The sequence below is a fragment of the Tiliqua scincoides genome, chromosome 2, assembly GCF_035046505.1.
Source record: "Tiliqua scincoides isolate rTilSci1 chromosome 2, rTilSci1.hap2, whole genome shotgun sequence".
NCBI lineage: Eukaryota > Metazoa > Chordata > Lepidosauria > Squamata > Scincidae > Tiliqua > Tiliqua scincoides.
In genome coordinates, this window is record NC_089822.1 from 256128620 (window position 1) to 256142571 (window position 13952).

The window sequence follows — 13952 nt, forward strand, 5'->3', positions numbered from 1 at the left end:
AGGGTTGTTGTGAGGACAAAAGGAGGGAAGCAGCTATGTACACCACCTTGAGCTGTGTACATTTATATATATTTATAATAAATAAATAAATCAACTTCAAATGCTCCATCCTTCAAAACTCCAAGGGTCATAGCGAGTGCTGAAACACTGACCACCGACCCCTTGAGAAAGCTTATGGTTTTTATGACGTTATTCTACTTCTCCAGCCTGTGAGATGGCAGGTAGTGGGTCAGTGGTGACTTCATGTTCCTGCCTCCCCACAAAATCTTTCCTTTGAAGCAGAGCAGCAGAAAAGGACATGATTTCCCAGGCACAAACACCAGGCACTATAGAAAATAGTACAGGAATAAAGGAGCTCTGAGTCTGAATCAGGGGGAGCAGCGGCAACTTCACCACCCACACGATTACTTATGTTTCAAGTCCGTTGTAGGGTGGCTCGGAGAAAACAAATGATGCAAGACTAGAATGTGATGTTGAGAAGATCCCACCAATCTGCTAGTCTCCTGGCCTGTAATAATTAAATGGGGGTGTTCTATCATTTATCACGCTGAATGGACATTTTGTCTTCAGCATCCCCCAAGGAGAATGGGGCAGTCCTGCTAGTGAGAGCAAAAGAAGCAGCAGCATTCTGGGAATGGCTGTCAACAACTGTTAGGAGTAAAAACAAAGTCCAGCCAGAGCTACAAATCTGAAAGGGAAAAACTTCACAAGGGCAGAGTCCCACCTCCCCTAAATTTGGACTCTGGCTCTCAGTAGTGCAGGAGGACCAGATTATGTACCAGACTTTTCAGACTCAGGACAAGACGTTCTCTCCCCACTTGCTCTCTTATTGGCTTCAAAGGTGATCTCTGGAAGTATCTCTTGAGAAAAAGAATCAAGCACAGTGTTAATTTCATGATTACAGGGAACGAGAGTCACACTTGCACCATCCTCAGCTCTCTGCAGCTCCATGTGCAGGTGTACAAATCGAGAAAACATGTTTGTGAGACCGGACCTACTCTTCTCTTATCTTTCATTATTATCAAAAGAGCTGACAAGCGGCCTTTTTAATATTTCTATTTACATTTGCACACACCATCCATCCGTCATCCCTCCCTCAATAAAGATGTGAGACACAGTCTGTTTGGGTTGATGGGGCCACTTTTATTTAACAAACAACTACAATAAACTGCAGCAGGGGAAAATTCAACACCCCCGCCCTGCCCCCCCCCAGCAATGCTGGCATTAAGTTGGGGAAAGCAATGCCCCATCATTGACAGGGCATTCTTAACACGGTCAACCCCCCCCCCCCAAAAGGGCATGCTCAGAGCCCACCAGCCAAGCCTCATGGCATCCTTGCCATTGCCAGCTAAGGAGCTTACCAGTCAGCCTCACCAAGCTGGGTATGTGATGTGTGAGCGGTCCTGACACACCCCTTGACTCTGCTACATCAGAATGGATGCCAGGTTTCAAACCTTCCTACCTAAAACCTGCATGACTCCTGCTTGGGGGGGGGGGGTAGCCAACCCCCACTGTCCCACCAAGGAGAAAACTCCTAATTCCCTGCTGCAGATCCCATAAAAATAGGTCTGTTCCTATCGGTAACAAGCCTGATGCTTCTGAATGAGGCCAAATGGGCAAACTGCACACATGGGGAGTGAATCACCACCCTGCACAGTCCAGAAACCACCCTCCCCACGTACTCGTTAAGCTTTTGCCATGCAGCATCTGTCCTCTTGGGATCCTTGGCCCTCCTCCAATCCCATGGAGGGGGGAAGGGCTGACCAAAGGACCACTGTTCCAGGTGCCCAGCTGTTAATGGACTTGATCCTTGTGGACCTGGAGCCTTAAGGTCCTCTGGCCCAGGTCATTCTCCCCCAAATGAAGCATGAGCACCTTGTGATCAAATATGCAACAAGGAAGGAGCTGGCCCCACTGTCTGTCTCTCCTAGCAACTCACTCTACACAGGCCCAACCCCAACTGAGTGCCAAAGCTGCTTGCTTCTGCTTGCTTCCTGGCCCAGAAAATAATGGAGCAACTGTACTGGGACACTGTCCTTGTGTTACTTCTGGTAGCAGGGCCTCTGAGAGGAATGTTATCAGCGGGTACAAAGTTTCTTTGGGGCCCCTTTGCAAAGAGGGAGGGGTGAAACAGAACATAAGAACATAAGAGCGGGGGAGGATGGTGACAGGCGAGCAGAATGGGGACAGGGAGGGGCAAAGCAGGGTAGAGGGGAGGGTGGAGACAGCCGGAAAAGTTTTTGGAGCCCAGGTCTACCAACCCATGTGGCATCAGTAGCTAGATACAGAAATAATAGAAAACCAAACAAACTCCAAAGTCTCTCTAAAATCTTTAAAATATAGAAGAGCAGGCAGAAAATTAGCATCATTGTATTTAGACTCACACTAGAATGCAAAGTGTCCTGTGCATACGAAAGCTCGTTCCTGCAGCAACTGCAGCCCCACAGCTGTGTCCTTCATGGAAAGGAGATCCGCAAGCCAAAGAGCTACTGCAGCAGACCGGTTTCCTCCCAGATTTGACACTGTGTTAAGAAGTGTCATTTATGCAATCCTTGGCCCAGCATATATGGCTTGCCAGTAGTCGCAGCCACACATTCATGGTAGTGTCCCCAGCATCCCATGCGGACAGCAAATCTGAATAGATAGGAAAATGTCAGATCCCAGGAAATTTCTGGGCCCCCTCCTTTGGCTCCTGGGCCCCCTTTTTGACCCTGGGCTCAGGTACAAATTACCCCCTTTACCCCCCTCTCCTAGGCCTTGCCTGGTGGTACTTCCAATAGTTGGACCATGCAAAGAGGGACGGCAGAGGACAAACTATGAGAAACGCTGTGTTAGAGCTACCCTTCACAAACTACAGTCTCCATGATGCTTTGGGGCAGTGGTTCTCACACATTTAGCACCAGGACCCACTTTTGAGAATGAAAATCTGTCAGGACCCACCGGATGTGATGTCATGACTGGAAGTGACATCATCAAGCAGGATAATTTTTCACAATCCTAGGCTGCAATCCTACCCAGACTTACACCGAAGTAGGTTCCATTTACTATCATTGTTAAAAGAATATACATAGTAGCTTGTTACAGATCTGTAACATTTCCCCACATGCAGTCACATACCTTAGTAACATCAAGTCTAATATAATAAAAATTAAATATTGCAATGAATGGGAACCCACCTGAAATTGGCTTGTGACCCACCTAGTGGGTCCTGATGCACAGTTTGAGAAAAACTGCTTTGGGGGAATAGACGTGCACTGAACATGAATTACTGCTGTCGTGGAACTGCATCCCTGAATAGGCTGAGATTGCAGTACTCAGATTTATTTTGTAATATATTTGTTTAGTTTGTTTCGTCATGGCCTTGGGCCCCCTGGAAACGCAGGCCCTGGGGATTTTGTTCCCCCTAACCCCCTCTCCTCAGGACTGAACAAGAAGGTCCACCCTTGGTGCTAGCCTAGATACCACCCCTGGTGCTGGCTGAAATGGCAGCCAACAAGCCAGCCCATTTGGCTGTGGGGGTGGCAGTGATGGGCGCCCAACCAGCTGGAGATCAGATGGAGGCCTTCCCTGCTTCTGCATGCTTGTGGGCCATGTTCTGCTCTGCTTCTGCCTGCACTGGAAGTCTGCAGGAGAAACAGCCTTTTCCTCTCTTTAAGGCAATGAGCCAGAGAAATAGAATGTAGAAGGAGCTCAGACCAAAGCTGTTCGCAGTTTTTCTTTTTAAAAAAGCACCTTTGTCTTGCGTGCTCCCAGAGGAATCTGATGGACCACTGTGAGATCCAGGAAGTTGGACTAGATGGACCTTTGGCCTCATCCAGCAGGGCTCTTCTTATGTTCAGTGTGTAGTATGTTTCTCTCATATAGTGGTGGGTATAGTGAGAGTGAATTTGGTGCATCTGATGAAGTTAGGAAAAGGCTAACAGAGGCATGGCAACAGGACGTAGGTCACATGCTTTCCATGAAGAGATATTTGCCATATCAGCAAGGAGTATAGCTCTCATAACCAATTCCAGCTGTTAATCTGCGGAGAGTCTGGGGAGAGTGTCAGGTTGGGAAGACAAAGATAAGACTCTGGTGTGCACTGCTGATTCTGAGATACTCCCCCACCCAACTCATGTTGGTCCCACTTCCTGCCCCAATCCTCCCTTGAACCTTCCTCGTCACCATTTACCTGCTCCATCAGGAAGTCCAGGAGCCACTGGTATCAGTGAGGAACCTCCAGCCATGTGTACTGGTGACTCCAAAGTACATGAAAGTGGCATGGCTTTCACCCTACCAGAGCAGAGCTTACGGCAGCAGAAAGTGAGAGCTACTGCCATAGGTCCCGCTTAAGATTGGAGCATTAGTAGCACAAGGATTTCACTGAGGAGGCATCTATGAGCTACATTTGGAATGTAAAGAGGGCACAGTCATCTGGGAACACAGCAATGAATGGCCCAGTCCTGAAAGGGATGGGCAATGTCTCTTCCTCTGGCATGGAATTCTATAAGCATAACACATTGTTGATCAATGTTTATTTTTCATTTGTGCTGGTTATTAATGTTGCATTTTTGCAGTGACGGAAAGAAAATTAATGATTATTCATTATTATGATCTGCATCTTCTGTTGTAAGCCACCTTAAGTGCCCCTCTGGAGGAAGAAAGCCAGGACAAAAATGGCTACATAGATAAACAAATGTATATAATTTTTAAAAAATGTCATGCGGGCATTGTATTTTTATGTCTACTAGATTCTTGCACAGAGTATGTCCAGGAAGGAGAAGTGTCTTGTATAGTCTATGGGAATGGGTTCATTCACACAGCAAGGATTTAAATTTAATAACAGCAAAGCACAACCAGAATTAGAAGGCAGGTTTTCAAAATTAGATGGCATCTTGGTTGGCACCTTTAAGTTTAATAATTAGATGTTCCTTGGTATTGAGATCAGGCCTCAGTACCATAATGTAACATTTGGGTATAAAAATACAGCCCAGTAACCCAAAACTGGAGGCCAAAATGGAGAAGACCTGCACAGCAACCATGTATTTGCCCTTTGTGCTCAGGTAGGTGGGCAAAAAGGATACCCAGACACTGCAGAAGACCAGCATGCTGAAGGTGATCAACCTGGTTTCATTGAATGCTCCAGGCAGCTTCCTGGCTAGGAAGGCTACAGTGAAGGAGATGGCAGCCAGAAAGCCCATGTAGCCAAGGGCAACGTAAAACATGGCGACACTCCCTTCGTTACACTGCAGTATGATGTGGCCAAGCTGGGAGTGCATGTCAGAGTCTGGGAATGGGGGAGAGGCTCCCAGCCAGACAGTGCAGATGCCCACCTCAACAATGGATGAAGAAAATACAATGACATTTGCCAAGCTCTTCCCCAGCCATTTCCTCATCTTGCTCCCTGGTTTGGTGGCCATGAATGCCACCACCACAGTGATTGTTTTGGCCAACACAGAAGAGACGGCAACTGAGAAGATGACACTGAAGACAGTTTGTCGGAGAAGGCAGGTCACCTTCTGGGGCTGACCAATGAACAGAAGGGAGGACAAGAAGGAAAGCAGGAGGGAGACCAAGAGCATGTAGGTGAGGTCGCGGTTGTTGGCTTTGACTACTGGAGTTTCACGGTACTTAATGAAGATTCCTAAAACACAAGCAGTGGTAAGAGAGAAGAACAGAGCAAAGAAAACAAGGATGATCCCTAAAGGCTCTGTGTAGGACAGAAAGGTTATAGCTTTGTGGATGCATTGTCTTTGATCCTTGTTTGGATGCTGATCTTCTGGACAGCTGGTGCAATGGTCTGCATCTGCAAAGCACAAGAGTAACTTCAGAATTAGTGATGCCTACCCTAAATTCATAACAATCTGTGATCTACAATGTAATCTTCTAAGTAAAATATCTTTGAGAGGAACATGCTGCAACAGGTGAAAAAGCAGCAGTGACACTTCTTGATGCTACAGTACCTTCTCCTGAAACCCTCCCCCCCCAATGCATACTCTGGGAGTTTGCACACTGCTCTGAACAGGTGAATACAGACTTTTTTGTATTTTTTTTTCTCCAAAAGGTGAAAAATGGTTTAAAAAGCCATTGGTCTCTCAACATGGCAAGCAACTGCTTCAAGTGCACCATAACTCAGATACAATTGGTGGTGACATCATCATCCACAATTACTTATGGGTCATGGTGTCAAGTGCCAGAGGGGCCAGCTTCTCCACAGGCTGGGCCATATTTGATCTTCAATGCAGTTTTCTTGGTGTGTGGAAGCTTGGTCAAGTTTGAGTCCAGGTGTAGTAAAAAGTCTGCAGGGTGCAAGGAATCCAAATAGCAACATCAATGGCTGGGGAGAAGTTCAAACGTTTTTGGTGTCAAGGTACATGTTTGGCCCAGAATCACATTCCAGAGCAGGGGTGGCAAACTTCTCAACTATAGGGCTCCTGGACCTTTAACAATTGTGTAAAAGAGGGAATTTCAGCAGGTGCAGCTTCTCCTCTCACAGACACCTGCTAAATTTCCCTCCACTACACAATAGTTAAAGGTTCAGGAGCCTTTAAGTTGAAAATTTGGCCACAGCTGGTCTGGAGAAGTGGTGCCAGATAATATAGAACAGCAATTTGCTCAATCAACTTATATGCACTTTTTAAGTGCTCATTTTAATATAAATGTTTTCTATGGGGGGGGGGGTGCAAAAAACATTTCCAATTGATCCCTACAGCTCCTAGGGCCAGCCCAGTTGCCATTCTTTTCTCCCCACAATTGCCTAAAGAAATATATTTCAACTCACATTACAAAATGTATTATAGTATGGTATGCCACTACTGTACCAGCCAAGAAAAGACCAGTCTGAAAACTGCCTAACGTGTTCTGGGAAGTGATCTTTGCCTTGCTCCTCATGGGCAGCCCCTTCCCCTTGAGCCACTTACCTTCCTGGGTAGAGATGGTCCCTCCCTTGCATGGAGCACAGTCATAGCAGCAAACCGGCTGCCCTTCATTGATCACCTTGACATATCCAGGCTGACAACTTTCGGTACATCTAGAATGAGGCAAAGTCTACAAGACAAAGAATGTCAGGAAAATGAGTCAAGAGGCTTGGTCTGTTCAAATGTGCCTTACAACCCAATCCTATCAAGAGCCTGTACCAGCAAAACACCCGTTTCACCAGCGCGCACTGCCACATAAGGTGGCACAGCTAAAAAAAAAATCAACTTTCACTTTCTTCACTTGATCGATTTCTTTTTGCGCCACTTGTTCTTTTTTTGATACTTTTCATTCTTTTTAAATTTCAATTCAAAACCCTTTTTAGGCATTGACACACCAACAAAATAGACAAAGCAAAATACAAACAAACTCTGCCTAAGAAATAGAATTGTTAGGGTGGATGGAGAATATGGTTCTACGTCTAGTTAGACCAGGGGTGTCCAAAGTTTTAGGCAGGAGGGCCACATCAGCTCTCTGACACTGTGTCGGGGGCCGGGTAAAAAAAAGAATTAATTTACATTGAAAATTTGAATAAATTTACATAAGTTTTCATAAATGAATATATTAAAGACAAACTTATATGAATGAATGAAGGTCTTGCAATAGCTCAAGGCCTATAAAAGGCCTTGCACAAAGCAAGGCTGGCCTTTCCTTTGCTGCCGCTACTGCATCACAGACGTGAAACATCAAGCATTGGAGGGAGCCCTCATCCCACAGCTCACACGGGAGGTCAAACAGCCGCCCTCACGCTGAGAGAAGTTGCATTGGGCCAGTACGGGCTTCAACAAATCTCCGGAGGGCCAGAGGCTCATTGGAGACTGGGGGCTCCCTGAGGGCCGCATTGAGAGGCCGCGAGGGCCGCAATTGGCCCCCGGGCCGGGGTTTGGGCACCCCTGAGTTAGACTATCATGCAAAAGTTTAGCACCATGATTTTCAACCTTTTTCATCTCACAGCACACTGACAAGATAGTAAAATTGTCATAAGAACATAAGAACAGCCCCACTGGATCAGGCCATAGGCCCATCTAGTCCAGCTTCCTGTATCTCACAGCGGCCCACCAAATGCCCCAGGGAGCACACCAGATAACAAGAGACCTCATCCTGGTGCCCTCCCTTGCATCTGGCATTCTGACATAACCCATTTCTAAAATCAGGAGGTTGCGCATACACATCATGGCTTGTACCCCATAATGGATTTTTCCTCCAGAAACTTGTCCAATCCCCTTTTAAAGGCATCTAGGCTAGACGCCAGCACCACATCCTGTGGCAAGGAGTTCCACAGACCGACCACACGCTGAGTAAAGAAATATTTTATTTTGTCTGTCCTAACCCGCCCAACACTCAATTTTAGTGGATGTCCCCTGGTTCTGGTGTTATGTGAGAGTGTAAAGAGCATCTCCCTATCCACTCTGTCCATCCCCTGCATAATTTTGTATGTCTCAATCATGTCCCCCCTGAGGCGTCTCTTTTCTAGGCTGAAGAGGCCCAAACGCCGTAGCCTTTCCTCATAAGGAAGGTGCCCCAGCCCCGTAATCATCTTAGTCGCTCTCTTTTGCACCTTTTCCATTTCCACTATGTCTTTTTTGAGATGCGGCAACCAGAACTGGACACAATACTCCAGGTGTGGCCTGACCATAGATTTGTACAACGGCATTATAATACTAGCCGTTTTGTTCTCAATACCCTTCCTAATGATCCCAAGCATAGAATTGGCCTTCTTCACTGCCGCCGCACATTGGGTCGACACTTTCATCGACCTGTCCACCACCACCCCAAGATCTCTCTCCTGATCTGTCACAGACAGCTCAGAACCCATCAGCCTATATGTAAAGTTTTGATTTTTTGCCCCAATGTGCATGACTTTACACTTACTGACATTGAAGCGCATCTGCCATTTTGCTGCCCATTCTGCCAGTCTGGAAAAATCCTTGTCAAGGCACACCATCCGTTTTTTGACAATTGACAAGGCACACGATGCTGTTGGTGGAGGGGTTGACATCCTCCAATGACTCTACTGATAAATGACCCTCCCCCAAACTCCTGCGGCCCACCTACAGACCATTCACGGCACACCAGTGTGCCATGGCACAGTGGTTGAAAATGGTTGGTTTAGTCAGTTGGTTTATGACCAGCGCATCAGTAGAAGCTGGAAGGAAACATAGGATTTCATCATCCTGTGCCCATGAAGGACAATCTGAAAATAAATTTGGAAACATTCTTCTCATATCCATATAAAAAGGGTGGTGCAGTACTATATGAGCCAAGGATTCTGTAGCCCCCAAATTACACGTGCATTTGGTTGAAAACTGAGAACGCTGACAAACACAAGAGATGGAGTACACTTCTGTACTGCAGCGAGTCATGGACTCTTCGCTCACAACAGGAGAGGAAACTGAACGCTTTCCACATGCGTTTCCTCTGACGCATTCTCGGCATCACCTGGCAGGACAAAGTTCCAAACAACACAGTCCTGGAACGAGCCGGAATCCCTAGCATGTATGCACTGCTGAAACAGAGACGCCTGTGTTGGCTCAGTCATGTTGTGAGAATGGATGATGGCCGGATCCCAAAGGATCTCCTCTATGGAGAACTCGTGCAAGGAAAGCGCCCTACAGGTAGACCAGAGTTGCGGTACAAGGACATCTGCAAGAGGGATCTGAAGGCCTTAGGAGTGGACCTCAACAGGTGGGAAACCCTGGCCTCTGAGCAGCCCGCTTGGAGGCGGGCTGTGCAGCATGGCCTTTCCCAGTTTGAAGAGACACTTGGCCAACAGTCTGAGGCAAAGAGGCAAAGAAGGAAGGCCCATAGCCAGGGAGACAGACCAGGGACAGACTGCACTTGCTCCCGGTGTGGAAGGGATTGTCACTCCCGAATCGGCCTTTTCAGCCACACTAGACGCTGTTCCAGAACCACCATTCAGAGCGCGATACCATAGTCTTTCGAGACTGAAGGTTGCCAACACAAAAATGAATCACGTATAGCAGTGTTTCTCAAACTGTGGGTCGGGACGCACTAGGTGGGTCGCAATCCAATTTCAGGTGGGTCCCCATTCATTTCAATATTTTATTTTTAATATATTAGACTTGATGCTGCCATGGTATGTGACTGCATTTGGGGAAATGTTACAGAACTATACTTTTAACAAGCTACTATGTATATTCTTTTAACAATAATAGTAAATGGTACTGACTCCTGGGTAAGTGTGGATAGCATTGCAGCCTAGGATCGCTAAAGTTTTCCTGCTTGATGATGTCACTTCTGGTCATGACATCACTTCCGGTGAGACTCCTGACAGAGTCTCATTCTAAAAAAGTGGGTCCCAGTGTTAAATGTGTGAGAGCCACTGATGTATAGTACAAAACAGATTTTTGTTATTAAGGGAGATAAAGGGGAGAAAGGGAAATCATTCGGTTTCACTACCTGGTTAAATCCCTTGGACCACCGAATGGCTTTTTGGTCAATGGTGAACTTGATCTTTGGGTTGTTCTGTCTCTCGATACTCCCAACTTTGACTCTAGCAATGGACTGATTGGGGAATGCCACAAAGTTCACAATGTCAAAGTCAGCCACCACGTTGCCCTCCTCATCCAGATAAACTCCCTCCATGGAAGTATTGTAGAAGTGGGAGGTTCTCAGGAAAGGGTGGAGCTACATTTAGGAAACAGAAAAAGTATTTCACTCCAGTCCAGTGGAAGAGCTGATACTTCCTGGGAGTATGCCCCATTGAACACAATGGGGTTACTTCTAAAATGGACCTCCATAGGGTTGGACTTTGGGTATTTCAAATTTGTCCAAATAAATAAGTTGCTCTGCTTCAGGATCAAAAGGGAACCCCTGCTGGGATTTCCCTAACTGGATTTCCCTAAGAACTGTCCCAAAGTTCACCACCACAAGATGCGGGAAATGAGATTGTGAACAGAAATACCTGCCATGACTGCGTCATTTCATGCTCCAGCCTACAGGCTCCTGCTATTGGCCTCTGATGCAGTAGTCTGGATGCGAACGCAGCATGGAGGGCCTGTGCCACAGCCTGGATCGTCTTGTAAATACTGTGGCTGTCCTGAGACAGAATTTTTTCAATCAAATCCTGGGGCATGATCTCCCTTTTCTCTTTCTCTGTGCATCTTGTCCAGCCTTTCACAGACAATGCAGGCCTTGGATAAAAACAATGAAATGCTTTTTCCCCAAACTGTTGGATGGCAGACAGCAGTGAGTCAAAATTGTCATATTCTGTGCCTTTGTGTTCCTTAACTGAGAAAGACAAAGAACCGTGGAAGTGCCGGATGCCAGCCACTCTGTAAAACAATCTCAAGCTGAGGTCCTGCAAAGTCACTGCAATCCAAACTTTCCCTGCAGTTGGCTTCATTATTTCAATTGTTCTAATCTGCGTTGCTAGAATGAACATAGCCTGAGGGTTTGCATGATAAACAACTACATTGACTTGGTCCTGCATCAGAAACCATTCCATGTTGAAATGTTTACTACTGATCGCATGCAGCTCTGGGATTCTTTTTGAGAAGGCAATACAAAGACCCTTCTCTCTGATCACATCTGTGAAGGTGCTGATGAAACTTTCTCCGTGGTCATTGTCTGGAGCCAGGAGACCAATCCATGTCCACTTGAAATGCCAGAGTAGTTGGGCAATGCCCAGGTAAGGGGGTTCTTGTTTGGGCACCATTCGGAACAAAAAAGGAAAGGGAGTTTTGTTTTGTAGATCACGACTCACAAAACCATAACTGACCTAACGAGGAAAGGAAAAAGCTGGAGTTTCATTTGCAGGACAAAAGAGGCCTCAGGAAGCCCCAAGACTCCTAAGAATGTACCTTGAGAAAAGTTGCCTTGGAGGATTTTATATGTTTCTCCTTGGTGGCCTCACAGCCCAACCTTATGCTTGTTTACTCAAAGTTAAATCCAATTGTGTTCAGTGGGGTTTACTCTCAGGAGAGGGTCACAGGGTTGCAGCCAGGCAACCCAATCCTGAGATGGTCAGAGCATGAGGCTGCTGCAGCACCAAAAACAACCACTGCTGTTTTTTATCCCCTACCCCCGAGTAAGGGAAGTAGCCCTGCAAGGTGGTTACTTGATTCTGTGGTGCCTCTTGATCTGGTGGAGCTGAGCTCTGCTTGTCCCGTCCCCTCCCGCCCCACTCCCTCCCCACGCCACACCTCCTCCCTATCCTCTCCCCTCCTTCCCCTTGTCCTGGAACACCTCCCCCCTGCCTCCCCCACACCCCCTCTCACCTCTCTGCTGCTCAGTGGTCTGAGAGACCACTGGACAGCAAAACGCGGGCCTAGTGCTTGCAAATGTGCCTGCAGGGCTCAGGATTGGTCCTTAAATTACCTTGTTTTCCCTTAGTGGCAGGAAGCCCTGAGGTTTGTGCATTTGCCCAGGGAGTCAGATAAGGTTTTCAGGCAAGTGCAGTCATTTCAGGAAATTTCCATAAAGCTTCTTCAGCATAAGCAAAACTGTGCTAGCTGATATCTTAAGTGGACGGGATTTTGTGAAAACCCTAGAATATATGCAAAGGATCCCCATCTGAACTTTGTGGAGCAAGGCGCCATGTGCTACATCAGACCATTGGTCTGTACGAATCACTGTATTTTTGACATTTATTTACACAGGCTCCCTGGGTTTCCCAGAGCAATTTTCTCTGAACTAACAGGAAAAGCCAGGGATTGTATCCAGACCTTATGAAGTGAAGCAGGTGCTCCATCACTATGGCCCATCAGCTATGGCCCCACCCTCTTATTTATGTAAGTATGCAGGGCTTTTTTTTTTAATGGAACGCACCGGAATGGCGTTCCGGCACCTTTCCCCCCTCCTCCCTGCCCCCACCTTTTTTCCCTGCCTGCACCGCTCCACTCCCTTTTTTCCCCTCCTCCCTGCCCCCACCTTTTTTCCCTGCCTGCACCACCCTGCTGGCACTGCCTCCAGCAGGGGGCTCACTCCAGGAGCTTAACTGTGGGTTAAGTCCTACCTGGGACTTAAAAAAAAAAAAAAAAAAGGTAAAAAAAAGCCTGCCTGGGACTGAACTTTGAGGAGTTTTGCAGCCTCAACTGGCCCCCCTTTTGGCAACTGGCAACCAACCTTTATATTTTGCAGCCATGTAGCACCTCCTCGCCAAAAAAAAAAAAAAAAATTATTCCTCATAGGGATTTGAACCACTAGACAAGCACTTTAACAATTGAGCTATAAGAGCTCTTAGGCTCAAAGTGTTTGGAACTAATACTTGAGGCACTGATGGCCACCAGCTGGGCTCAAGACCTTATATATTAGTTCTGAACACTTTAACTATAGGCTTTCCTATAGCCCAATGGAGAGAGTTTCCTATAGCCCAAAGGAACCCCTCCCCACCTAAAAAAAATGGGGTGTTTCACTCCAGCTGTGGCAGGAGTGCTTTTGCTATCAGGGAGCTCACACGGGATGGACATGTGTGTGTGTGTGTGTGTGTGTGTGTGGTTATTGACTATGCCTAGTTGTATCTTATTACTTATTTCTTCATTAAAAATGGTTTAAAAATAAATAAATAAATAAAAGTTGTGAGTTCCTGCACCTTTTTTTTTTTTTTTTTTTACAAAAAAGCACTGTATGTATGTATGTATGTATGTATGTATGTATGTAAAATACAATGGGGGGAATATCAACTGGAGGAGGGCAAAAACACTCAAGAAACTGCTGTAGAGGCACAAAAGGCAGACATCTCAAAAGCAAAATGAAACAAAAATGTTTTAAGCCCTTGCCAAAATGCTATGAGGGAGGGAGTAGATCTTAATTCCCCTGGTAGGGAGTTCCATAACTGTGGCACCGCTACTGAGAAGGCATGCCCCTGTGCCACCAGCCCCCTAACTTGGGAAAAGGGTGAGACTTGCAGGAAAGCCCCTTCAGATGACCTAAGAGGGAGGGCCGGATTATATGGGAGAAGGTGGTCCCTCAGATAATCCGGCCCCAACCCATGAAGTGCTTTAAAGGTCAAAACCAGCACTTTGAATTGGGCCCAG

The 13952-nt window shown here is 46.6% G+C and overlaps 1 protein-coding gene across 1 annotated transcript; it reads right to left on the bottom strand.

The window, feature by feature from the left end:
* Positions 1-4862: 4862 nt before the first annotated feature.
* LOC136639068 (vomeronasal type-2 receptor 26-like) lies at positions 4863-10897 on the bottom strand. The gene is made up of 4 exons (XM_066613095.1): positions 10880-10897; positions 10375-10602; positions 6900-7026; positions 4863-5785 (listed from the first exon to the last, which is right to left on the bottom strand). Exons 1-4 carry the CDS (start codon positions 10895-10897, stop codon positions 4863-4865), a joined length of 1296 nt encoding a protein of 431 aa, XP_066469192.1.
* Positions 10898-13952: the final 3055 nt, after the last annotated feature.

What these genes read in the sequence shown, in the direction of transcription:
- LOC136639068 (XM_066613095.1), bottom strand. An exon ending in GGTCCAAGGGATTTAACCAG is followed by an intron (nt 7,027 to 10,374) that starts GTAGTGAAACCG and finishes TTTGTCTTGTAG; the next exon opens with ACTTTGCCTCATTCTAGATG. An exon ending in GACCATCTCTACCCAGGAAG is followed by an intron (nt 5,786 to 6,899) that starts GTAAGTGGCTCA and finishes TGTGCTTTGCAG; the next exon opens with ATGCAGACCATTGCACCAGC.